We start from the raw sequence: 27992 nt of genomic DNA on the forward strand, positions 1-27992 counted from the left end.
GTGAGTCATTAATGGAAGAAATTTCATTTTTGGGTGAACTAACCCTTTAATAAACTTCCTTAATAGAGCCATTCCGTCAACACTCACCCCCTTGGTCTCAAGAAGCGCACTAGTCTTTTGCGTCCTTGTTAGCGCACCGTCTCCCATACCGGTGACACTGGTTCGAATCCTGCTTGGAGCGGTTGTGAGTAGGTTCAGTTACATATGGATTGTAATAACTCAAAAACAAGGTTTAATATTTTGTCTGTAAAGGATCTTCTAAAATGTCAAGTTTTTTTTTTTTTTTTTTAAATCTATCTTTGTGAGCAACTAGCTACAGATCAAGTAAATCATCTTTTCTTTCTAAATGTTCTTTTAAATACCAAGCTAATCTTTTCAGGTTGCCTTTTATTTACTGTCTTCATTTAAAAGTTATAATTTTTATATTTGAAAAAAGTGGGCGGGCTTTTATGGTACATAATCTTCTTTAGGGTCACTTCCACTTTATAATGGACTAGCTGTACAGTTTTCCCTGCTTTCATATTACCCAAATATATATTTTTATAAATAACGGTACAGCACTGTATTACTGAAATGACCAGAGCCTTTGAAGTAAATATATGACATTTAAGCAGTTTTCCCTGCTTTCATATTACACAAATATATATTTTTATAAATAACGGTACAGCACTGTATTACTGAAATGACCAGAGCCTTTGAAGTAAATATATGACATTTAAGCAGTTTTCCCTGCTTTCATATTACACAAATATATATTTTTATAAATAACGGTACAGCACTGTATTACTGAAATGACCAGAGCCTTTGAAGTAAATATATGACATTTAAAAACAAAATATAGCTTTATTTTTTACATTTTATTACAAATTTCCATTCGTTGACTACATTTAAATATGTATTCTGTCTAACTTCATGCCAGTAATGGAATATATATTGAAATATGGAATGGGCTGTCAATCAATTTAGAAACTTTTAATCATGCCTTAAATGGATAGTTCACCCAAAAATGAAAATTAGCCCATAATTTACACACCCTCAAGTCATCCTAGGTGTATATGACATTCTTCTTTCAGAATAATAAAATCGGAGTTATATAATACAAGCATTAGAACTGGATTAATAGTTGCTCTGTTTTTGAAGTCCATAAAAAGTGCATCTGTCCGTCAGATAACGTGCTCCACGCGGCTCCGGGGTGTTAATAAAGGCCTTCTGAAGCGAATCGATGCGTTTGTGTAAGGAAAATATCCATATTTAAAACTTTATCAAGTAAACTTTCGGCCGACCGCCTTCCGTGGAAAAGTGTTGAAAGTTGAAAGTGAAACTCAAGATGCGTACGTGACGTCATGACGAGCGGACCTGGTCGCGTTAGTCTTTCGATCGGCAAGGGAACTTTCAACAATTTTTCCATAAATTGAACAGGGGAAGGTGGTCGGCTAAAAGTTTACTTTATAAAGTTTTAAATATGGATATTTTTCTTACACAAACGCATCGATTCGCTTCAGAAGGCCTTTATTAACACCCCGGAGCCGCGTGGAGCAGTTATTTGATGGGCAGATGCACTTTTTATGGACTTCAAAAACAGAGCAACTATTAATCCAGTTCTAATGCTTGGATTAGCCTGGACTTGTGTAATATAACTCCGATTTTATTCGTCTGAAAGAAGAATGTCATATACACCTAGGATGACTTGAGGGTGAGTAAATCATGGGCTAATTTTCATTTTTGGGTGAAATATCCCTTTAATAACTAGATGCATTGCAAGCCCCAAAATGAAGATAAGTCTTTCAATGACATTACATTATTGCACGTAAATAATTGAATAGGCATTACAAAACACATGAAATGGGAACTATTATGAAATGCTTATATATATATATATAAAAAAAAAAAAACAAGACTATTGTGCAGAATGAATGTGTTAAAATGGCAGCCCAAGGAAATCAATTAAACAAACACATCAAACAGGACTCAATCTGAGCTTTGTTAACTACTTTATTAATGTAGGATCACTTCAATGCAGGAGCCGTTTTACCATTCAATTCTTGAATGGCAAAATTTCTGTCATAATCCATATACATGCTGTCAGAGCAGCAATAGTAGTAGCATAGGGTGCAGAGTGATGCTTGAGATCAACACGAACACACACCAGCTCCTTGGCCCTCATTTATCAACATTGCATAGAAAAGGTTCTATATTTCGTCCTACGACTGAAATTTAGAATGTTTTTAAGTAGAAAATCCGTATAAAACGTGCGCACACATTTCTTACGCACATGAGTTCATTGTTGATGAATCCCACATGTGCTTAAGTACCTTTTCACGGTCATTAGCATTGACAACACATCCCTTTAAAAATCATGTGATTGTGTTTTTTCCTCTCCACAATTCTGGCAAAGAGGAACTTCACAAACACAGAATGAGTTGCGCAACGACGTTTAACAACAACAAATTTGCATAACACATGATTTGCATGTTAACAGAATGAAACCCTTTTCTATTTACATCATTACATTCGTGGGTTGATGGTGCTTTTCTGGCGATGTGGGTGCAGTCCATGGCTCCAATTATGTTTGGGAATCTGGCGATAGCATGAAAGCTAGTTTTATTTCAGCTTGTTGAGGATTTCTGTATGTAGGTTGGGTCCAAGGAAATAATTGCATCCGACATTTGTCACAGCTGTCTTTTATAGGGTTTAACACCAATTACGCATCGGGTTTAAAATGACAATATATTAGGGGTGTAACGGTATACGTATTCGTACCGAACGGTTTCCGAATACAGTCTTTAACAGTTAACAGTCGGCTTGTTTTAAGCGCCGAACACACTTCAATCCGATTTCCCACACGAACATATGAAGTATTCAGTCCATTTTATCACGGCATTCAAGCGATAAATTGCCGTTTTGACGCTCTTTAATGTGGCGTGACTGATCACAGTTCAAGCGGCTACGATCATCTGTGAACGCGATCGATCATTTCTTCCTAAAGAATAAACATGAATGAACATCTGACGGTATGTTGTTGAGGATACATTACAACTTACTGAAACGTTTCATATGTGGTGTAATGGCTCAATCAGTGTTTCAATGGCGGAAAGACCTCAACATAACTGCTTGTAAACTAAACAATGTCATGTAGCATCACATTTACCTCAGACAGTCATTCAGTGTCCTGTTAGTGATGTCTTGATTATTTCATGTATGTTTAAATAAACCTGTCATGAAAATGACAGAAACTGTGTATAAATGATTATATTTCAACAACGAATTGGAGAAAAACTATTTTAGATTTAGAAGTTATTGCAAAAAACTGCCTTATGTGAAGTTTACATGTTTGCGTACTATGCTATTTGAGTGTTGATTAATATACCTAAAAATAAATAGCCACTGAACTTAAGCTAATAGATTGGGCTCTGTTGTTAACCTTTAATATTAATGTGCGAGTAAGGGCTCCCTATATAATTTACAGCAATATCTTCAATAAACTTATTGTTATAATTTAATTCATTTAAAGACAGCCACTTTTTTTTCAGTATACCACGGTTTAATAAAAATAAATAAAAAGCAATTTTGTAAAAGTGCTGTACCGAACCCATACCGAACCGTGACTTCAAAACCGAGGTACGTACCAAACCATCAGTTTTGTGTACCGTTACACCCCTACAATATATATATATATATAAATGTAGTGTTTTGTAATTAAAGGAAATACAGGACATATGTAGATTGCTTAATGCATACTGTGACACTCTTAAATGCTTTCTATGTGTAGTATTGCTATTCTACCACTAGAATCTCTGCGTAAGCATGCTCAGAGGTGTGCTTATATTTACACACATTTCTACGTACAAGTACAAGTTGGTAAATTCCACACTTTGCGTGAACCTGTTCTTACGCACAGATCTGTGCGTACGCACCGTTGATAAATGAGGGCCCTTGACTTCTCTCACCCCGAACAGCAATGATAAAGCTTAAAACTCTGAAGCTATAAAATACCATAGTAAAGTCCTTTTTGAAAGTTGTAGTATGGTGCATGCTCTGGAAGGATGTGACATGACATTTCAGTTGCCTTTGAATGTTGTTTTAATGTACGAATATGCTGAAGAGATTAGATCAACCAAGGTTGAACAGATGTGATGGGATTGTTTGTCTAATAAATATACAATGACAATTTCTACAAGATATTTTATGATGAATACTGTTAAAAACGCTAAACAATCAAGAACGTATCAAAACGTATACAAAACTGGATTGCTCAGCGAAAGAACTGTAGTCAATGCATTTAACCTATTTTTTTTTTTTAAATAAATAAATGACACAATGACACTACAATAAGATATTGCCCTGTTAACATCAGAAAGGTTGCATTTTGTGATATGGTCCCATCAACTAAAGTCAATTGAAACATTTTAAGCATAACTTTAACTGTGATTAATACTCCTTTTGTAGCAGTAACCAATCATATTGCACTTTCATATAAAAAAAAAAAACTGAGCAGAGGGGTTCAGTCTAGAAACATAAGCAGTTTACAAGTGAAATGTTTTTACAGCACATGGATTTTGCCAAGTACATTTTGCAGCTACAGTGAGTCAGTCTTTCTAGCGTTAGTTCCATTTAAATGTACATCCGTTTCACACCGCACTCACAGCAAAACTTGGCCCAGTCCACGGGGTACTTGGTCCCACACTCATGGCAAAACTTGGTGCCTGCTGTGGAGTAACTGTTTTCATTTTCGTTTTTCACATCATTCCTAATAAAAGAAGATCAAGATGAATGAGTCAATGTGGACTATTCAAAACAAAACTGCAGCCAAAAAGATTTAGGAAACCTGGCAACATGGACAAATATACACCTTTTTAATTGAACTCTAACTCAAGTGTTACGTCCAAAGAAGTATTTATCTTTGTAACAACTGCATTGCATTGCACTGTGGCATGGTTTCTTTTTTTTTTGCTCTTGCCAGGCAACCTTAAAAGGACAAACTCAGAAATGTCAGGACAGAGAACGCATCCTTGTGAGAATTAAGATGTGCTGCCATCTTGTTGTTAAGCTGACCATCCCAGCATATTATAAGTAGTGGCTAATGCACAATAAGTACAACATAACATCACACCAAATGTCACAATCTATTAAAACATTTCTTTCATATTATTATAGACATTGTTTTCATATAATTTTTATATCTTTTTGTATTTTACCACGTGTATTTGTGAAAATGAGAATGTATGTTTAATGTTAATGTTACCTATGCTTTGTCAATGTTAAGATTCTTTTTAATATGCCAATAAACACGTTATGCTTTCTTCATGTCTTTATCACTTTATTAAAATTAAGCAAACAAACAGATAAATGTTTACTTTCAGGAGCCCTCACGTATTTGTAAGCTTGCAACGGGAAGTTTAAAGTGATAGTTCACCCAAAAATGAAAATGTCCTCATGATTTACAGTACTCAAGCCATTCTAGGTGTATATGATATAATAGATGGTATATGATACAATCAGAGTTATATATTTTTAAAAAAATGTCCTGGCTAATCCAAGCTTTATAATGGGAGTGAATGGAAGCCCCAAAAAAGGGCATCCATCCATTATAAAAGTAATACACACGGCTCCGGTGTTTTTGTAAGAAAATTATCACAATTTTGTGCTTTTTTCACAAGTTGAATACAGAAAGCGGTCTGGCGGAAGCTAGATATTTTACTTTACAACTAGTGCTGTGCAAATTAGCGCGTTAACGTGGGCGGAACATTTTTTCAGTTTAACATGTAAAAAATATTTAACGCAATTTAATTCAGCGTCCATTTTTGTATAGTGTTATGATATGATCACGCTCTTATTCAAGTAAATGATTTTAAACAATCTAAGAGCGACAAGACACAAGAGAACGCCCTGTCTGTGAATGTCCTGTCTGTGTGGGTGCGTCTCAATCAGCTCCCTAGTTCAGTAGTCAGGGCACTGATCAGGGAGTCGGCCACATTCATGTACACGATATACTGATTCACCACCTAGGAAGCTAGGGACCTGATTGAGACGCACCTGACACACACACACTCGACAGAAAGAATCGCGCCAATCTCGTGCAGACGTTCACACATCAAGTTTTCTTTCGCTCGTGAACAAACAATGACAACAACACAGAGAATTTTGCCAAAATGCCAGTTTTGTCGAGTATTCTCATGATAGGAGTCTTAAGTTAAATAACGTCTTAAATGAACTTGTGAAAAAAATTGTGCGTGACAGCGCTTCACATCCGCGTCATGTTAAAGTGACAGCAGCACTGATGATGTCTGTCATTAATGTTCATCAAAGAAAAAAAGTTGACAGAGAAAATTGTAGATTTAATTATGATTAATCTATATTTAATGTATTATTTAATGCAGTTCTACATTAATACATTTATACATTTCTGTATAGGCTATGTCTAACAGGGAAGGCCATGGGTAAATAAAACAATCTTTAGATAAACCCATTATGATAAATGTTATAAGTTCACTTAAATTAAAAGTTGTTATTTTTTAATGTATGAAATTGGTAGCTTTCAGTTATACTGTAATGTTGAATGTCTATCATTAATGTTTAAAAATAATCACTTTCATAGAGACATCAGCCTTCATTCATAAAAAGATGCCATTACAACAAGTATTTAAAATATACTGTCTTTAAATGGTTTCTACATAAATTTGGAGTAACTGAAATTATTACAATATCAAAATATAAAAAACTTTTTTGGGCTTCAAATTTTGGGCTGCCATTCACTGCCATTATAAAGCTTGGATTAGCCAGGACATTTTTAATATAACTCTGAGTGTATTCGTCTGAAAGAAGAATGTCATATACACCTAGGATGACTTGAGGATGAGTAAATCTTGGGATAATTTTCATTTTTGGTTGAACTATCCCATTAAAGTGTAAAGGCTTCCGTACGTTGACCACCCGCAGCGTCCTTTGGGATTTTAAATGGTTCTAATCTCTCAAGTCTGCATTCGACTTTCATGCGGCCTCTGTACTCGCGTTCTTGAGTACTGGAATTGAATCAACGGTTGATGATGACGATTTAGTCCAGAGCACTGGTGCCTAGTTGCTCATTCTGCTAAACACTGGAGTCTAAAATACTTTTGTTTTATTGTGACATTTACATTTTACAACCCCCAGTCTACAACTTTGCCATTGTACAATTACCTTGTTTCTAGGGATGTAACGATTCATCTACTACATCGATGTATCGATTTATTTTCCTATGATCTAACTACATCGATCTGTGCTCGGCAAGTTGGCCTTCCGGACGACATATATCGATCTAACATCGTTTTAAAAGGTAATCAATCGATTGTATCGATCATAGGAAATAACGCATTGGATTTAAGCACGTCAGACTTTATATGGATGTTTTTTCTTAGCACTTTTAATGATAAAGGCGTTAAACGTTACTCGATTCAGTCTGCCTATCTGTGACATCATCGCAACGCACCAGCAGCAGCGCTCATTGAAATGAATGGGATTGTGTCGCTTTGTCGCTGCGTGTTGCTGGCGGTGTGAACGGGGCTTGAGAAAACAAAACATAGCATGGCGCATGGCAGAGGAGAAGCCAACGAGCGAGAAATTATCAAGCCACCAGGAGAAAGCGCTACCTGTACTTTCAACCCTTGCTTGTTACCTGTGCATTCCTGGCACCAGTGTGCCAGCAGAGTGAGTTTTAGTACTGCTGGCGACATAGTGAACGCACAGAGAAGTGTTCCGCGGTCAGATCATGGTGATATTTTTGAAAAAGAAATCTGTAGAGTCATTGAAGAGTAGTTGGTTACATTTTATCTTTTGTTAAATATTGTTTGTTTATTAAACTGAGAGTAGTAGCAGGCCAGTTTATTCAATCTGAAGAAATGTTGGTTGCACTTTATTTTTGATATTAATATTGTATTTGTATTATTTTAATGTTGAAAAACAACAGCAAAAGTAGCAGGTAAACTTACTATTAATTAAACCTGAAGAGAAGTTAGTTGCACTTTATTTTTTATATTAATATTGTAATATTTTTATGTTGGAAAACAAAAGCAGAAGTAGCAGGTTAACTACTGTTGAAATGTTGGTTGCACTTACTGTGCTTTTATTGAAAATGTATTGAATATTGAAAATGAGAGCAGAAAAGGTTATCTTCCTGTTAATTCAACCTAAACTGTTGGTTGCACTTTATTCAAATAAAATTTTAATGCATTTGCCATTAATTGTTGTTTACTTGTTTGTTTATATCCATAATTAATTGATATACCGGATTCCCTTACAAGAAACAACAGGAATCTAGGAAACTTCACCTGCACTGACCAGTATCCAGATATTTATTTCAGTCACACTATTTTTGGCTAAAAAGTTACTGAATCGATTTCAAGTCACTGAATCGTTTCGGATCGTATCGTTCTAAATTAACCAATATCGTCCTTGAATCGTATCGACAACCTCAAATCGTGATACGAATCGTATCGTTGTTAAAACGAATCGTTACACCCCTACTTGTTTCTTTGTTTTACCACTTAAGCGGTAATTCTTCTGATTGGTTGTTTTCCTTTTTTGTATTTGGGAACTATAGGCAGGTGGGCACCATTTATATTTTGGAATCTCCTGTTCTCTCCTAGCCTAGAAATCTAGACGCACCCTAGCGGCAGCAAATCTAATTTGCAGCCAGGGTAGTCTAGCAGCTCTCCGTTGGCCTGCGCGCTGGAAAAAGCAAACTCTAGTCAGGCCAATCACATCGTGTAAAGTTGGTGGGCGGGCCTAACATAATGATGGCAGAGTTGCCGCGGTTCCACGTGCTACTTGTAAACAAAGAAGCTGGTGAACAACGGTCTTTCGAAACGGCTTTGGCTGTGACTCTGGAAGACTTGGCGTTAAGCTTTTCTTTGAGAAAAGAACAAAGAACGGCACCGTTCTATCAACTATTAATCTATCAACTAGCTCCGCTTCACCTTCTTCATTGCTCTGGTTGGTTGTAGCGCTATCCTATTGCGTGCAGAGGGAATTTGAAAGACAACCGTTTATCCCGGCCCTTGGATTGAGCCCTGCCAATGGTGAGTTCCCAGACCCAACATCTTGATGTGGGTCTGGCTTGTCAGGCTAGTTCTCTCCTGGTTTATGGCTAGATAGGGAGTCAGCGTACATTTCTGTTGATGATTTATTTTCCTTTTGAGACTAAAGCCGCGTTTCTACAGCAGGAACTTTCCCCAGGAACTAGGAACTTTGGGGTGGTACTGGTAGATGAAGTTCCGGGTAAATATTTCCCCCTCCGAACGGCTCTGGTTCCGAGGTAGTACTTTTTCAAAGTTCGGGAACTTTCGGGGGTGGGACTTGGGCGCTGAACATGCGGATTGGTTGAGCTCACGCAGCATTTTATTTCCACCGGCATTTTTAAAAGTCTTTTGCGAGGTTCATTCTGCATTCAGTGAATATCAGTCTTGCTCTTTCTGTCCGATGCTCAGACGAACGCGCGCCAATCTCACGGTCAATGTCCGTAATAGCTGATAATAACATCCGTTGTCTTATTTTAAATCTAGCTTTACGAGCTTCCAGAATACGCTTTAGTATCAGTGCTCGTCTCTTTTCTGCTGTTTTGTTAATGACCTCTTTATTAAACCAATACATAACTAGCAAAAGCAGCGCTGCTTGCATCTCCTCGTTATTGTTGCAGACAGTATCGCACAAAAATGATTGTCCGTCGCTGACTGGGAGGAGCAGCCGCGCGCAGTCCCAAGTCTCTGGACTAATTTGCCTAATCTTCACAGTACTTTAGACCGCAGTGGAAACGCAGACAGTAGCAGGTCTGGGGGAAAAAAAGTTCCTGTAAAAAAAGTTCCTGGTACAAATTGTTTCGGGTAATTTCGGTGGAAACGGGGCTTTAGTAAAATTTTAACTCCCAAGGTAGACTAAACCTTTGTTTACCGATTCTGAGCCGGTTTTTGTTTGAAATTTGTTTATTTGTTCTTATTTTATCTTTTTACTAAAATTTAATAAAATTTTGCATTGCAGAAAAGTAGATTTTTGTTTGTATATGCTGTCAATTATTAGCCTGACGTCGTCATACTCAATTCTAGTCAGAATATGAGTCTGATACTGCTCCATTGGGCTGTGATTATGAGGCGTGTTTCAACCGAACCAGGAAAGAAAATGCCTCTGCACTCAATTGGATAGACCTACAAACAATCAGAGCAACGGAGCGATGCATAGTTGTCAACAGAACTCAACTGCATGCACGCTGGACGTAGAAGAAGAAGAGTAAACTATCTTTGCCGGTGTTGTAAAAAGAATTTAAGGATACACAGAGTACTTACCAAAACGATCATCATTTTTGAGAGAAATAGTTAAGGTGAAAGCATGTACGAACAAGTTCTCCGTTTAGGATTAGAATGAATTCAACCCAAGCGCTCTTTGGTGATTACGTTGCTGTTGAGCATCTGTCCATCATCGTATAAAGCCCGCCCTGACAATTTGATTGGTTCAAACAGCTCTGGTTCGGGCATAGTTGCTTCACAACGGATCAAGTCCAGACCGAACTTTCCGACCTCAAATGTTGTGGGCGGAGCTAAGTTCGGCTGGCATGCAGGCTAGTCAGTTATAGTTCTTTAAAAAAAAACAATTGGAATCGGCAAAAATCGGTATCGGCAGGTTACACTTACAAAAAAGTATCGGTCTAAAAAAAAAAAAAAAAACTTTTCTGTCGGTCTTAGTACACAATTTAACTATTCACATCACAACATGTAAATAGGAAAATGTTGGTGTTATTTTGTCAATTATTGAGCAGTAGGCTAGCTCGAGCCGTTTACCTCCAGTCTTTGTGCTAAGCTAGGTTAGCGGCTTTTCCTGCAGAGAGAGGATCTCTGTTGATATGTCTCTTTTTTTTTTTTTATTGATCATTTGTTGGTAAAGGGTGAGACCTGGAGAGCCACATGATTTTTGTCAAAGAGCCAGGTGTGGCTCGCGAGCCATAGTTTCCCGACCACTGCCCTAGACACTCGTAGGACTAGGACGTAACACAATTGTTGTGCTAGAAAAGGTTTGAATAGTTGAAGGGGTTCATTTGGATTCATCACAAGTCCCAAGAATGCAGCAGTGCAGTACATCAATACTTGTAACATCATACCTTGAAATACAGTTATCTGCATTTTGGACTTTCTTCTTGTTCATCCCTATACCAGAAGGCGGACTTCTTAAGGAGTTTTGCAAAATCATGCCCTTGGGTTTCATATTCCCTCTGCAAACACAAGTGCAATTTTGGTCTTAAAAGCCTGGAGATTATGTCAAAAATCTGGATTAGTCAGTGACTTGGTGTCTTACTCAGAGGGAGGGCTGGTCAAGCCGGATGCGTTGTTCCGTAACGGAGAATATCCTGATGATACGCTCCTCACTGAGCCAATGGATGAGGTTTTGCTGCTAGGAATCCCTGTGGAGGGAGAGGGGGAAAAAGGAGTTATTTTAATATGATTAAAAAGTATCATCTCTACACTTCATGTCCTGTATTGCAAATCTTCAGAAACCATAAAATAGATTTGTGTTAGGAACAGGTCGAGATATTATTGGCCCCTACATTTATCATCATCAGTGTTATTTTAGTATCATTGAGATACTGTTTTAGTTTTTATATTTTCCCTTTTCACTTTCAGTTTAGTTAAAGTTTTAGTCATTTCTTAAAAAATAATAATATTTTCAGTTTGAGTTATTTTTGTACATCAAGTTAAATTAAATGAAAATGAGATGTATTGGTAGCTAACTGAAATTAAAGTAGTTTATTTTATTTCAGTTAAAATGTATTTTATTTCAAGAAATTAATTTTTTATGGTTTTAGTTAAATATAACAATGCTAGGAGCACATCAAAACATATTACAAGTGATTTTAATATAAATTCGCTCTTATGGATGCTTGTCAACACAATGGGACTAATTTGCATTTTAAATATTTTAAAAATGTCCAAAGATTTAACCTTTTTACTGATGTTAAAAGTGGAAATATTAAAGGTGACAATTGGAGGTGAGATGAAATTTAGAACAAAATATGGACTGGATCAGTGTTGTACTTTTTTAGTTAACAATAAAAAATAAAAAAAAGATATATATAAAACATAAAATAAAAAAAACTGAAAATGTGAAATGTTGCCTTAGCAACAAACTGCAATGAAAAAGTTAAGTACTGAAATTACAAAAATGTACATACTAAATATACTAATAAATTAAAGCTATAAAAATCTATTTAAAAAAATTTAATTGATAGAATGCACATAAAATTACTAAACATGTACATTTCTAAAATATTAAAAATGAAGAGACACGATCGCTTTATATGCTTAACAGATTTAATTTAATCTTTGATTCCTATATAAACCTTCCACGCACACATCAGATATGATAAACAGAAGCTCAAACAAGCTTGATGTGCAAGAACCAATGAGGTTCATTCTCATATGTTATACAGGACGTTTGAGCTTCCTCAAGAACTAATGAGGTTCATTCTCATATGTTATACAGCATGTTTGAGCTTCCTCAAGAACCAATGAAGTTCATTCTCATGTTACACAGCATGTTTGAGCTTCTTCAAGAACTAATGAGCTTCATTCTCATATTTACACAGCATGTTTGAGCTTCCTCAAGAACTTCATTCTCATGTTACACAGCATGTTTGAGCTTCTTCAAGAACTAATGAGCTTCATTCTCATATTTACACAGCATGTTTGAGCTTCCTCAAGAACTTCATTCTCATGTTACACAGCATGTTTGAGCTTCCTAAAGAACCAATGAGGTTCATTCTCATGTTACACAGCACGTTTGAGCTTCCTCAAGAACCAATGAGGTTCATTCTCATGTTTGAGCATCCTCAAGAACCAATGAGGTTCATTCTCATGTTACACAGCATGTTTGAGCTTCCTCAAGAACCAATGAGTTTTGTTCTAACATGACAAGCAGGTTCAGTTAAGCTTCTTTTTATGTTCGCTGATCAATATTTATATGTGAATAAAAGTTACAAATAAAAGCTTGTGCAAGCATGTTCATTATGTATGCTTCGATTAGAAGTGCATTCTCGTCAGAAAGGACTTGAATGGTCTTAAAGAATATTCAAAGACTATTTTCCCTTTCTCACAGCATGTAGACAACGAGGTATTTTGTTTTATTTGTCTGTATTTTTGTCAGTAAAAAAAATGCCATTACATCTGTTGTGCACGCTTTCGCTTTGTGTCAAGCTACTGTGATTTCTTTATAAATGTTATTTTGTGTTTAGTTTTCATGGTGGATTTGGAGAAAAGTCTTTAATTAAACCAGTAGCAAGAGGACCATTGTGTCTGCGTATGCTTGGAGGGAGGTAAGTTACACAGAAATCTCTCAGATTTCATTAATTATAATCTTCACTTAACTAAAGTCTTATGGGTTTGGAAACTAACCCTTTAAATGCCATGTCACAGCACCAACACTTCTTTTTTTTTAAATCAAAGCGGCCTTTTTTTCCTCTCACTAAAACCTCCCTATGTGTACACTGAACACTGAAATAATGTTAGGGAAACATTGAGGGATGCAACAGGAGCAATCATATATGTTTAATAGCTTTGGTTGCTTCACAAAAGTGATTGTTGACAAAAGAATTGATCAAATATGTCAGCAACAAAATGGAGGAAAAATAACTAAATAAATATGAGTCTATACCTGTGCCAGCACCCTGCCCATAGGCTGAGCGCTGAGGTAGACGAGAGGACACGGTGGATACAGCGGGAGGGTTTGTCTTCTTTGCTGCAGGAGGTTTGTACTGCAGACACAGGGAGATGCTAAGTTTATATATCAAACCTCTCAAGGCACTGTAAACAAATGTGTAATTGAGTGGATTGTTGAGAAATAAATTAGCTTCATTCAAATGCCTAAAAATTTGGGTTGCAGCTTCATGACCATGGGGAAATGTGAGAACCACTGCTTTAAGTACATCAAAAGCCACTTTAATAACTGAAGAGTTTAATAATGAGACAAACTGTAATTTATATTTTAAATTAGCCTTCAAGGGAGCCACAAATTTAAGAAAATTTTTGATAATTGCTTTTATTTTACACTACATTAAAATGTTATACCCTTTTTCCTAAATAAATGTAACAAATAAACCACTGGCTGATCCCAAGTGATGTTCACAGTGAAGCCTCACCGGAGTCCTGGCTGGGGGTTTGGCTTTTTCACTTCCAGGAAACTTGGTCTTGTTGGAGATTCTGGACGCTTGCTCCTTACAGAACTTGATGTGGCGATCTGCTGCATTCTCACTGAAGCGTCGCTGGCAATAGGGACACTGGATATAATCTGAAAAAGTCAATTGCTGTTAATGTTTTGACTGATTTTACTATAACTATTCCAAGAGTCAATTAACAAGCGTTTTTTTGACCTGGATCATAGGATGGAGGAGGGGGTGGAGGAAGGGGTCCGCCATCTTTCATGACTTGATTTAAGCCTTTGGCAGCGCGAATAGTGGCAATGAATTCTTCATGCTTTCGGCGCCAATTGGACTGTTTCTTGGGTGGTTCAGGCTGTTTAAAAGCAGATATTTAATTTAAAAACAGACAAGTGCAATATGAACAAAATTCAACAGGAATGCAGGGTAAAATGAATTTCCTATATCACCTACTACATAACCTCCAAGGGGGCCATCAGATGAACAAATTATCAAAATATAGTTATGTACCATTATTCAAATTCTGATAATTATTTCCATGCTGTGAAAAACATAAAGGGTCAATATAGTAAGCTATTCTATACTATTGTACATTTAAAATGGAAAATAAAAACACTTAAAACAAAAAAAAAGTACAGAGTGAAAATTGGATATATTTATTAAATTATTAGTATTTTAAAAATTAAGCGTCAGGTAATGGCAACAGGTAACCTAAATGTAAGAATAGGGTAAAGGAGTATGAACAATTAAATATCCAATATTGACTGATATTTACACTAGTGACCAAATTAATGATGATGATGATAATTTTCAGAAAACTGATATAGTACCTACCTACATATATATTGTGAAAATTTGATAAAAGTGATACAATTCTTAACTTTATTTAATTTATTGTATTTAATTAAAATCATGACGTACAACAGAACCCACATTTCTCAGTTTGTTTGTTTTACTAAAGAACGTGTAGTTCTTGAAACGTCGAGAATCACAAAATGGATCATGGTTAATCATTTGAATCTACTGATAGGCTTAATTTCTGGTAATAAAGAAGTTTGAAAGTAAGCAGCTTTGTCATCATTACAACAGAAGTATCTTAAATGTTGCCTTGGGTAATGGCTAAGAACACCTCAGATTATGACTGTAACCATGGTTCCCTGAGAAGGGGAAAAAGACACTGCGCTAGTGTTGTCACAACACCAAATTTTTGACTTTGATGCAATACCAACTTAAATATCACGATACCGATACTTAAACAATACTACGGCAAAAACATGGTTTCGTTGTTTTTATTAATAAACAAAGTTTCTCCGTTTTTGCTGTCTGCTGAGACAGAGTGGGAATGTGAACTGTTTATACTCAAAATAAATAAATGTGTCACCGCTGCTAAGCTACAGCTTTTAACAAAAAATAAATTGTTGCAGCTGTTGAACTTTATAGCCATGTTTATTTAAACAACCATTGGTTCACAATAGAACGTTTTTTTGTCAACAGAACGTGAACATGTCTCCCAATCCCCCCCCACCCCGTCATATTCTCACTTGGACTTGGGACAGTTCTTTGGCCAATTCCAGGTTCTTAGCAACGAAAACAAGTGCCAATGTGCTCCTCAGTCAGTCTAATGTGCTTGGACCACATTATTTTGCTGTAATTAAGCTTTAACCGATTTCTGTAAAGTGCTGCTTTCACCTGTTCCTCCATGGTAAGAAAACGGTCCAAAAATCTTGGGATAAAGTTTGCAGTGTTTAGAACAGTGTCCAGAAGTCTGCTTTCGTATCTTGCTGCGAATGTACTGTGAATCTTGAGGTCTTATTTTTTCCTTCATTTCACATGAAAGAGCGCCTTCTCCTTCCTTTACTGTCAGAAAGGAAAGTAGTTTCCATTTTATAGACAACAACAAAGAAGACAACGTGGGGTCTTTCCCTCCACTTAAAGCAGCACTAGGTAACTTTCAACCTTTATAATATATTTTCAAGACTCTTGTGATGATACATCGACTTACAATAGGTTGAATGACACGTCTGCCATAGCCTGACGGGGTCTGTATCGTTTTTAATCGTACTTTTAAACTTCGGGTTTCGGGTAGTAACCCGAGAACAAAAAGAACTACAAAATTCGACTGCTTTACGGATTATATACGTCACTTCCACCACCAATCCTTAAATGCAGTGTTCAGGGCTATCACGCCGCATTCACACGGGCCAAGAAGTATTGACGCCGACGCCCCGTGTGAATGCGGCGTCATGGTTGTCATGTCAACAAATGCACTTGCGATGCATCCCCTGATGAAGGATGACAGAGTTTACAACAGTAGTAGAGGACAATACTGTTTCCCAACTGTATGGGGACCCCGAGAGCAAAACCTACCTAGTGCTGCTTTAAAACATCGGTAACTTCTTCTGATTTTCAGCCAAAATGGCACAGACTGTATACAGAATCTTTCCACCATGTCAAAAGGTGGAGTTCCAGCGTGTAGGCTCATTGTGAATTAGCTTTTGCATTGCTAGATTTAAGGTCTGCTGTTTTCTCTTCAAATTCCTCATCATTTTGTTTGACCTGGAAAAGGCAGACTCAATTACATGGAGCCTGTACAAGACACTTGAGACACGGGCCAGGCCTAATGCCTTGCCTACAGCCAGATGAAGGTTATGGCCAAAACATGGTATCCAGGGGGGTATTCCAGAAAGCAAGGTTAACTTACCGTTACATATACCTTGAACTCTCGCTTGATTAACCCAAACCTTGCTTACTCGAGGTATGCTGGTTCCAAAAACAAGTCCGGGAGTAAGTTCAGACAACTCAGAATATGTTCCCGGTTAACACACAAGACATTCTCAAAAGAGCGATGAATCGATGATTCACCATGGAAACAGACGCTAAGAAAAAGCGCCATTCTACTTCCTCTTCTTCTTTTGTTTAATGCCGACTTACATAACCTACTTAGTGCACATCGTCACCTATTTGGTGGTTATGCAATCATTTTTTCAATTTCTTTGTTTAAAGGGGTGATGAATTGAGAAATCAACTTTCATTTGAGCCTTTGATATATAAAAGTTCATCGTGATATAAGAATATCCTGTACGTTTCAGAGCTGAAAACATCCTTGTTAGTCAAAGAAAAGCTTTTATTGACACCAGGCCCAGAAAACGAGAGATCTCAGAATATGTCGACCATTGACGTCATAGAATGCAGAAGTGCCGCCTCAAGCCCGCCCACCGGGTCGCACTACCGAGCAATAAACATGCCGGTTCCAGCTCGCATGCGCAAGACATTGCGCGTTTGTTCGTTTCATTTCACAGCAGAATCGATTGTAAACAAGATACAGGTCGAGACTGGATTTGCAGACATATTGAGATTAAAACACAATGCTGTGCCTTCTATATTGGATCCGACAGGAACGGTGCAACACACTAATGTGAGTAAAACATGTTTTTTTATTTGAGTTAGTATTGCATTGTTACAGATCGTTTGATATCTATTGATTACATACCTTAGCACGCTGTCACAGGCTGGAGAAGGTGTTATTGGTTCATTCGTGATCAGACTCACACTTCTAACACCAGTGTTAGCAAAGCCCAACGTCCCGGGGCTATGCGTTTTTCAGACAGGCTACCAAAACGTATCACCGGCCTGCCGACGGGCTATCTTAAATAGTGAAATAACATTCCTTTCTTGCGCGCATGTGTGTGTGTGTACGGTTAGCGGTTATATTCACTGATCGGGCCGGCCAAGTAATACAAAAATAACATTCCAATCAATCGCGGGTGGATGAGAGATTAATCATTGTGTTTGTTTGATAAAGATATTTTTCGAGCCCTGTGAGCGTTTCTCCAGACGCTTTCAAAAAAATTTCACATGTACTGAGGGGAGCTTAAGCTCATTAAATATGCTAATCTTATCCAATCCTAGCCGTGGGTGTTTACTTCCAAGTCTTCAGTGCGGCACGCCCATCAAAACCGAGCGTTTTTCAGAGAGCCTCAAAACCAAGGCAGAAAATAGCATATTACTTATTCATTATGATGTTTTTGAATGTAAAACCTCAGACAACAGTATAGAAAAATGTAAAAAGCCAGTTCATGACCCCTTTAATAAGTAATCTTTATTCACTGAGAATAAGGATTACATTGTTTATTTGATACTAATTAATTAAATGCAGATCCATGTGTGAGATGAAAATCAAGTAAATAATTAATAAATATATTTGAATTTAATTAACCTTTAAATATTACCGTGTTATAATTTTTTATTATAATTCTTTAGAATTAATATATAATATTTTATATTATATCACTGAAAAAAATGTGGTTATATTAATAACTATATTAATTATATAAAAAAACATCTGAATACCTCTTAAGCAAACTAACCCTGTTCAGAGAGTGAGTTGCTATGGCTACTTACTAAGTTACCCTGAAAGTTACCTCCAATTTTGGAACCGAAAGTTGAGGTTATCCATTTACTTACTCTTAAACGTACCATGGTATGAAACATAACCTGCTTTCTGGAATACCCCCTTTTTGTTTTTAGAGGCATTGTCAATGGATAGGCCAGCTATTTTGAACAGGTCCAGTTTCTCAGTCCCCATTTCTCTGACACCATCTCCTCCAGGGCTTGGTGGAGATTATCTGCTGTATGAACTGCATATTATATAGTGGATTGTGACTGCAATGTATGCATCAACCACCCTGCTTGTCCAGAAGTCAGTGTACATGCAAAGAAAGGCTGGTGAGTTGTGACTGAAAAACATTCCTGGTCTCAGTGTACAGCTTTGGGATTTCACTATACACTGAATAACTTCTTGCAGGCATGTCGAATTTTCTGTTTGGCTGTTGCACAAGGTTTCCACTTTTCTCAACTTATGGCAACTGATCAAGACAGAAACTCGGCTACCGCTTTGTTTAATCTGTTTGCATCTTTTGAGTCTCTCACAGTTGGAAGGGAGGGCTGGCTCATCTGTGTAGTTGCTTGTTCTGCTGACATCAGTTTATTTGCCTGTGGAAGTGGGGGAGTTGACCTCCACCAAGGAGATGTAATGAGTCTTGTGCTCGATCTACCTTAGCATACTAATATGCAGGCTGATACTTCTGGATTTGAGCTTCATTACCATGAAGTTACAGACTTAGAGTTAATGTCATTTACGTTTATTATTTAAATCCTCAATACAAATTTTGTTTATTCGTTTTTTACATTGTTTATTTTAAAATTTTTGACAATGAATTTAATTAGTACATATATAGTATTAATAATTCTATTATTGTAAATAATTAGATAAAGGTTTTAAACAGATTCAATACAGGTAAAATATTGTGCGGGTAAAATAAATAAATAACACTCATTTGAGGGCATAGACATAATGCTGGTATCACATTCACTAACCTGTCGCTCTTTAAATTCTTTGAACAAGTCGGGATGTTTGTCGGCAAGATGCTTTGCCAAGTTGGACGTGTTGGCTCCCATCGCTTGCGTTGTTTTGTAACATCTTTTGCAGACGGGCTTTGTGGGCTTGCCCTGACTGTCGGCAATGTAAGTGTATCTGCCTTCTCAACAACCTGGTCATTCGGCAAGAGAACCCACTCTATTTACAGCCATTTCTCTCATTTCATCACCATGAAAGCCGTAGTACCTTTTTAAAAGCAGGGTATCGTGATACCTATCTAGTACCGGTATATTGTGTAACACTACACTGCGCCTTGGATTGACGCTATGGGGAACAGCATCAGCGTGACCGGTATCTGAAGCACGTGTGTACACAACAATTTAATTGGCCGATGACAGTCTATGGCGTCATCACTGGACGAGACGCAGTGTCTCATTCCCCTTCTCAGGGAACCATGCTAACAGCCGTAACCTGAGGCGTTCCCTTTCAAAGTGGAACCTAACATAGTATCTTGGATTGACGCTATGTGAAACAAATACCCATTCTGCCATGCTGAGGAAATTCCTGTCTCATTAGCTGTGCATATACATAATCATAATAGGCATAGCATAAATCGACTCTATGGACTTACTTAGATGGGTCAATCATATAGGGCGCGTCCTATAGAGGCTGTCAAGTGGTAGTATTCCCTCGGACATTGCACAAGGTTCTATGCTGCGTGACAAGGAAAGTCCCATTCTTTACAACCTCCTTCCTCCCTTCTTTACGGGCCAGGCATTAGCCACATGAAGCCCAAGAACACAGCCCATTGGGAATACTTGACTGGGGAAATATTTTAAGATGCAACCCTGGATTACCACTACCTCCAGGGGTAAAGACTCATACTCCTAGGGAACCGCAGGGGAGCTTCAGCTATACCACCCCAGAGTTTTCAATCAGGGGCGAGTGCTCTGACCCTGCCTGGACTAGTCCAGGATCCAAATACTCCCAGCATTCAAAAAAAGGGTGTCCAATGCTGTAGACAAATGAACTCTACATGTTAGGTTCTACTTGGACCGGTTAAGGCTTAGATGAGGAGCGGAGGATCTTTCTTCAAATCCCCAGGCAGTGGGGAAGGTTCTACTCTACACTAAGGTACCAACTACTGAAGGGAGCCTGCCCTACGCCAGGTTCCCCAGAGGTCTTAGGTGGAGATTTAGAGATGTAGGCGTGAGATGTACTTCCTGAAAGCTGCCGACCAGGTCCCTCACCTTCCTAAGCTTCCCAACCTCTGTCTCGACCTACTACAGCGAGGCCTGAGCCATGGGGCGCAGACCCTGGTCCCCCAACACTCGAGAATAGGGCCAAGCGCGAACAAAGCTTACTCATTGTGAATCTCTTACAATGGCCACATTCAGCTCCCTCAAGAACTGAACATGCACGCTCCTCACCCAAACACACAACGCACAGGTCATGCGTGTACTCGGGTGTCAAAAGCCTGGGACAAGGAGGCACACACTTCCTAAAATGTTTGTTTGAGTGCTTCTCCATATCAATTGCCTTCAACACGCACCAGCACAAACAAACTACTCCTGAAGACGAAAAAGCTGATGACGTACATTGCAGGTGCCCTCTTATACTCACGGGCGCTCTGGTGATGACATCATCGACTGTCGTCGACCAAAGAAATTGACACTGATGGTGTTCCCCTTAGTGTCAATCCAAGACGCAGTGTTGAGTTCCACTTCGAATAGGAACCACTGTTTTTAACAAAAATTACTGTTTTGTATGTCAGAACACAGATATACATTTGTTTAGTGATCCCAGAATGTGAAGTCAAAACAAACATCTTGAGAAAAAAGAAAGAAAAAAAAAAAAGATTACTCCCTCAGTCTAAGGACACAACTCCTCTGAGGATAAGAAGGACTGACAGAAGTAGTGCAGATTTTTACTATGGCACATTTCTTTTCCTGATTCAATATTCTTGAACACATAAATTAATCACAGAGCTCTTATGACACAGTAATGGCTAGATTTAAGGTGGGTTTCCTTCATTAACTTGTAACTCTTTTAGAGATCTTGCATTCATATTTTTAAAACAACTACAAAGATAATATTGAAAGGGATAGGGATAGTATCCCATGATTTACTCACCCTCAAGCCATCCTAGGTGTAAATTAAATTTTTCTTTCAGATGAATACAACCCGAGTTATATATATATTTAAAAAATTCCTGGCTAATCCAAGCATTATAATGGCAGCCCAAAGTTTAAAGCCCAAAAAGTGTATCCATCCAATATAAAAGTAATCCACACGGCTCAGGGGGTTAGTAAAGGCCTTCTGAAGTGAATTGATGCATTTGTGTAAGAAAAATATCCATATTTAAAACTTTATAAAGTAAAATATCAAGCTTCTGGCGGACCGACTTCCATATTCAACTTACGAAGAAAGAGTACTGCCTCTCGCAGTTCATAACACTTATGCTACGTCCAACGTCATTGTCACGCCAGTTACGCTTTTTTCATAAGTTGAACACGGAAGATATTTTACTTTTATAACGTGTTAAATATTGACATTTTTCTTACAAAAACCCATCAATGTGCTTCAGAAGGCCTTTCTTAACCCCCCGGAGCCGTGTGGAGTACGTTTATGATGGATGGATACACTTTTTTGGGCTTCAAATTTTGGGCTGCCATTTACTGCCATTATAATGCTTGGAAAAGCCAGGACATTTTTTTAATATAACTCCATTTGTATTCGTCTGAAAGAAGAATGTCATATACACCAAGGATGGCTTGAGGGTGAGTAAATCATAGGGTCATTTTCATTTTTGGGTGAACTATCCCTTTAAGAAATTAAAGGACAGCCTCCATTTGAGAATTAAAAGGACCATTTTTTTTAAGTTAGCAAATATTAAACACTGAAGCCTTCATATCAGAGGTGACATGGTGAGACACAAGAGAAAAAAAACAAACAAAATCAAACATTCAACTTACTTTATCAGACTTAGAGCTGCTGGAAGAACTGTGTAACTGAAACATAATCAAAAGGGGTTTCAGAATATTTCAGGACATTGGGGTAGATATGAGGGTAGCCGTGGAGGAAAAGTTTCTGAACAGAGTCTCATTGAGATTGAGGTATTTTTCACATTTTATGTTCTTTCTTGAGGCCAAACCAGAGTTTGACTGTTCTGAACCAAGGCATGTTCACTTAAAGGGATAGTTTACCCAAAAATAATTTACTCACCCGCATGTTGTTCCAAACCTGTATGAGTTTCTTTGTTCTGCTGAACACAAAAGAAGATATTTTGAAGAATGTTTGTAACCAAACAGATCCAAGCAACCATTGACTACCATAGTAGGGAAAACAATACTATGGTAGTCAATGGTTGCTCTATCTGCTTTGTTACAAACATTCTTTAAAATATCTTCTTTTGTGTTGTTCAGCAGAACAAAGAAACTCATACAGGTTTGGAACAACATGCGGGTGAGTAAATGATGACAGAATTTTCATTTTGGGGTGAACTATCCCTTTAACATTTCAAACAAGTTGGTAGGTATATTTAGAAAGCTGAAAAAACAACTGTGCCGTTTACACTGCCTCAACAAACATGGTGCAGCCATGCATGAAATTCCTTTAGACCAACTGATAAAGAATGACACTATCAATTCCAAGGAAACACTCATGCTGGCAGTAATAAGGAATATTCACATCAAATCTATAGTAATAATAATTTGACAATAAATTAACAATTCATTAAGGGCAACAGGCTTGTAAATTTAGGTCTATGGTCAGGAAGAATTTGGACAAAAATCAATAAATGTAAAAAAGTTAAGAAAAAAAGATATATTATCCAAAATGATCTCTTTCAAGATTTATTTCTTATTTGAATATTATTGTAGATATATTAATTTTTTTTGATTGCTAGTTACTTTAAGTTGTTTCATTTTTAAGTAGCTCATTTGTTCTGAATTAATACACCTGATGTATGTTGATGCATAAGTAAAAAAAAATTCTTAATATATATAAATACCTTGAAAGCACAGCAACTCATTTTGGATACAAGCATCTGCCCAACGCATCAATGCACTTTTTTTTTTAACACAGTAACTGCATTTATTTAAATTGACTAACTTAATCTAAGAATTTTGTCACAGGGCATTATTAAAATTACATCCATAAAGTGTGGGGGAAATGATTTTAATTACCAGAGATTTGCATTGAGGTGTTTGTACTCCCTGTGAATTTCCAAGCTCAGAGTCAGCGTTTTTGTGTGAGACAATTAAAGAGCACTACTGCAGAAATCTACCTCCATAGTCTGTACATCGTTTTAATATATTATTATATATTGAATCCAGCTGTAAGACATATTATTTAGCGGTCTTTCCTTAACAAAAGAAGTAAGAGCTTTGCGGATTCTCAGCAAAAAAGTAAAATAATAATAATAATAATAATAAGCTATTTGTTTTTTTATGGAGTCAACACGTTTACATGCATGGCGATACACTAATAACTCCCAAAACAAAGTTTATTGAATTAACCCGTTGTCCCAGTTTCCATGCAAACTAATAACCCAGCAACGCAAGTAAACCGTGTTTACAAGACTTTAATAAATCAGATTATTCAAAACATAAACATTTGTGTATATGATTTCATATATTATATCATTCATTGTGATTGTTAAATAAAGCATTAAAGTCTGCGTTCTGATAAAGAATTCGGAAACGCTACACTGTATTTACTACGTCAACAGCATAGGAGAAATGCTGGCATGCTGGGCAAAATCAGGGTTAGAGGGAAAAATCGGTGTTGATCGGTTTATGATTAACCTATTTATGACTCTGATAAAGGAAAACTGGTAAAGCGTTTACAACCATATGCACTGTCAGCATATTTGGGTTAAGAATGTGCAAGTAAACACGCTCATTGTCACTTCAATGGTTCACTATGAAATCAAAATCATTATACAAGACCACCCAAGCCTTGAGATGCTCATTGGATGTTAGTGTGCTGGAGCAGTGTAAACTAGCCTTACAAAATACCCGTATTATTGTTATATATTATTAACTGATTTCCAGTGTTGATAGGCAATGAGGCTTGAAATCAAGTAAATAAGTGCCTTTATGCTTATGTTGTTCTATTAATACTAAGATGGTGGTGGTGAATGTCACTTTTGCCACTGCAGATAGATGTTATGGTGACGGCAACTACACTGTTCCTGAATGTGCAGCAGTCCCAACTATATACTGCATGTAATCACTAACCGTTCACATCTCCTCATCTTTGAACATGAAGGGAACCCAAAATCCCTTTATATATGCGGAAATATATAGTACTGATTATGGTAAACTAGATCAAGGTCAAAACAACTAGTTCAAACTTGTAACTGTAATTTGTGTAATTTGTAAAGTGTTGTGTGGTTGTTTCCTCACCTTTGGTTTTATGGGTTTGATTGTAGAAATATCAGTCCCCTCTGCCCTTTGCCTGCTGGAGTCAAACACCTTCCTCCTCTTTGCCACTGTCTTCTGGCAGATCGGCACATGTTTTTTCTAAAACAGGTATATGTTGGGCGGGTATCAAATAACTGTGACAGCACTGCATTGACAGGGTAATAATACCATCAAATAACTGTGACAGCACTGCGTTGACAGGGTAATAATACCAGGTTATGCGATTACAGTGTGACCTGTGAAAAATACATGCCTTGTTGCTAATCTTGATATAGCAACTGCACAACAATATAACTGGCTAGTATATTGCTAGGCAACATGTACACTAACATTCAAAGGGGTCAGTAAAAAAAATGTCTTTCCAAAAAAAACTAAAAACATTTACTCATCAAGAATACATTAAATTAATCAAAAAAAGACAGTGAAGACCTTTATAATTTTACAAAAGATTCCTATTTCAAATAAATGCTGTTCTTTTGAACTTTCTATTCATTAAAGAATCCTGAAAAAAATGTGTTTCTACAAAATATTAATCAGCACAACTGTTTTCAGCATTGTTAATGCTGAACATTATCATTAAAAATCCAGCACCAAATCAGCATATTAGAATGATTTCTGAACGATCATGTGACACTGAAGACTGGAGTAATGATGGTGAAAATTTTGCTTTTCTGTCAGATATATAATTACATTTTTAAATATATTAAAATAGAAAAGAGTTGTTTTAAATTATATTAGTATTTCACAATATTACCATTTTTACTGTATTTTTTTTTTTTCAAATAATTGCAGCCTTGGTGAACATAAAAGACTTTCTTAGAAAACACTTAAAAAAAAAATCTTACAGACCCCAAAATTCTGAATGGTAGTGTACGTATAGGGCTGCACAATATATCGAAATTATCGGAATATCGCAAGGGCACGCAATATTTGAACGATTTTAATAGGCTACTTCAACATTGTGAAAAGTGTACGTTTTAGGTCGACGCATATAGCAGAGAATAGATTAGGCACACAACTATTACTTATGTGACTTGCTTGACGTTAAAAGGAGTTATTAAAAACAATAACTTGCGAAAAACTCCTTGCAGTCTCGCGCTGTCTGCTGTCGGACACACACCGAGTGTATTGTTACACACTCGAACTGTCAAATACACACACAGTTATGTCAAAATGGCTGTCTTGATGAGTATTCATGTAAACACAGTCGGTTATGCTTTAAGTGAAGGATATCAGTTGGGGAAAGAAATAGATTTTACACACTTAAAACAATATCGTATCGCATATCGAATATTGCATTATTTAACCAGGATATCGCATTTTTCTTCAATATCGCACAGCCCTATGTACTGTAACATACCGGTACTTTAATTTGTTAGGCAGGCAACGCATAATAAATGGACATATGGTAACATATAGCAGAATACTATTTATATATTATATAGAATGTCCTGTTGGGATTTCTGTTTTATGTCAAATTTATATCAACCATCAGTTGTCAGTTCATCATCCATAAAGAAACACTTACAAGCACCCTTGGAAAAAAACTTCTTCCACATATTTTGCAGGGCACCAGATCTTCAGAAACAGGAGGAGATTCTTAAGACAAAAGAAAAAATATATAAATAGTAACAGAGATCATCACGATAATACAAAAGAAAAAAAAAACACAAAAATGATAAAGATCAAAAAGTAGTTAAGTCTGTTTGGGTGTGTCTATGCAGCCAGTTCACTCAGATAGTGGCTTTAGATTAGCTAAACAAATGAGAACAGATCAAGCAGCAAGCAGTGTGAAAATAGGTCACTCCTGTCAGTCCATGCAAAACAAATGATGTGCTGAAAAAAGGAATTAAAGGATGTCAGTTTGTAGAGAGAAAAAAAAAATCTTTCCTGGCGGAGCCACACAAGAACAATTGATTGAAATGGAATTAAGTTTGTTTTAATGCAGCCTTCACATGAATCAAATGTCACAACAAAAGCACTTCAGCTATATATACACACATTCATGTATATGTATGTAACGTTATGTATAAACAGTATATATATATATATATATATATATATATATATATATATATATATATATATATATATATATACTTAAAATAACAGTCAAACGTCAGTATTTCCTACTAAACGTCATTCTCTTCCATGGTGATAACCTCAAACAACAGCGCAATGAATAAACCAAAGCTGCTCTCCATTATACAAACACACGGATTGAGTGTTAGAGGTTAAATGCACAATATTCAAAAATATTTACATAAGCATCTTTTGCTTATTTAAAGCCTTACCTTCTATTTCCTCCATCTTTCTTGCCTGGTAAGACACTAAGGACGATGCTGTAGCAACTAGGCTCTTCTAGGTAGCCGCTCCACATACCAGTATCCTTATTTTTGATTGGTCTTTTCCCGTTTCCCCGCAGAAATAAACGCTGTGTAATACCTTTATCTATCCGCTAGGTGGGACGTGGGAGGCGACCAGGCTGTGCTTTACAATCTACATTTTATTACATAGGCCTACACTGCCTAGGACTACACTTTTTATGTTTTTAAAAGTCTCTTATCCTCACCAAGGCTGCATATTTAATTAGAAATACAAAAAAAGAACAGTAATATTGTGAAATATTATAAAAATGTAAAATAACTGTTTTCTATTTGAATATATTTTAAATTGTAATTTATTTCTGTGATGCAAAGCTGAATTTTCAGCATCATTACTCCAGTCTTCAGTGTCACATGATCCTTCAGAAATCATTTTAATATGATTTGCTGCTCAAGAAACATGATTATTATCAATGTTGAATAGAATAGAAAACAGTTTTTTTAATATTTTAATAATATTTCACAATGTTACTGTTCTTTTTGTTGTTGTTGTATTTTTAATTAAATTAATGCAGCCTTGGTGGGCACAAGAGACTTCTTCTAAAAACATAAAAAATCTTACCGATCAAAAACTTTTGAACGGCAGTGTTTTAATTCTACATTAATAATTACTTTGGCACATTGTTTGATATTTT

General features: G+C 36.7%; 2 protein-coding genes across 3 annotated transcripts in view; one reads left to right on the forward strand and one right to left on the reverse strand.

The window, feature by feature from the left end:
* Positions 1-1975: 1975 nt before the first annotated feature.
* zc2hc1a (zinc finger, C2HC-type containing 1A) lies at positions 1976-27359 on the reverse strand. 2 transcript variants are annotated; one of them, XM_079806151.1, is made up of 11 exons: positions 27268-27356; positions 26502-26572; positions 24956-25072; positions 22520-22555; positions 19544-19716; positions 14381-14522; positions 14150-14298; positions 13666-13765; positions 11314-11419; positions 11120-11230; positions 1976-4747 (listed from the first exon to the last, which is right to left on the reverse strand). In XM_079806151.1, exons 5-11 carry the CDS (start codon positions 19622-19624, stop codon positions 4612-4614), a joined length of 825 nt encoding a protein of 274 aa, XP_079662277.1. In that variant the 5' UTR covers positions 19625-19716; positions 22520-22555; positions 24956-25072; positions 26502-26572; positions 27268-27356; the 3' UTR covers positions 1976-4611. The 2 variants fall into 2 exon arrangements, with proteins under 2 accessions (XP_079662277.1, XP_079662276.1); XM_079806150.1 differs by lacking the exon at positions 19544-19716 and having other exon boundaries at positions 27268-27359.
* Positions 13251-27992, forward strand: part of pkia (cAMP-dependent protein kinase inhibitor alpha) — a 48386-nt gene continuing 33644 nt past the window's right edge. The window contains exon 1 of the mRNA XM_079806153.1: positions 13251-13327. The gene's annotated coding sequence lies outside the window, so the exon portion shown is untranslated. The remainder of the gene's footprint in view (positions 13328-27992) is intronic.

Source organism: Gobio gobio, assembly GCF_949357685.1.
Source record: "Gobio gobio genome assembly, chromosome: 23".
Classification (NCBI taxonomy): Eukaryota; Metazoa; Chordata; class Actinopteri; order Cypriniformes; family Gobionidae; genus Gobio; species Gobio gobio.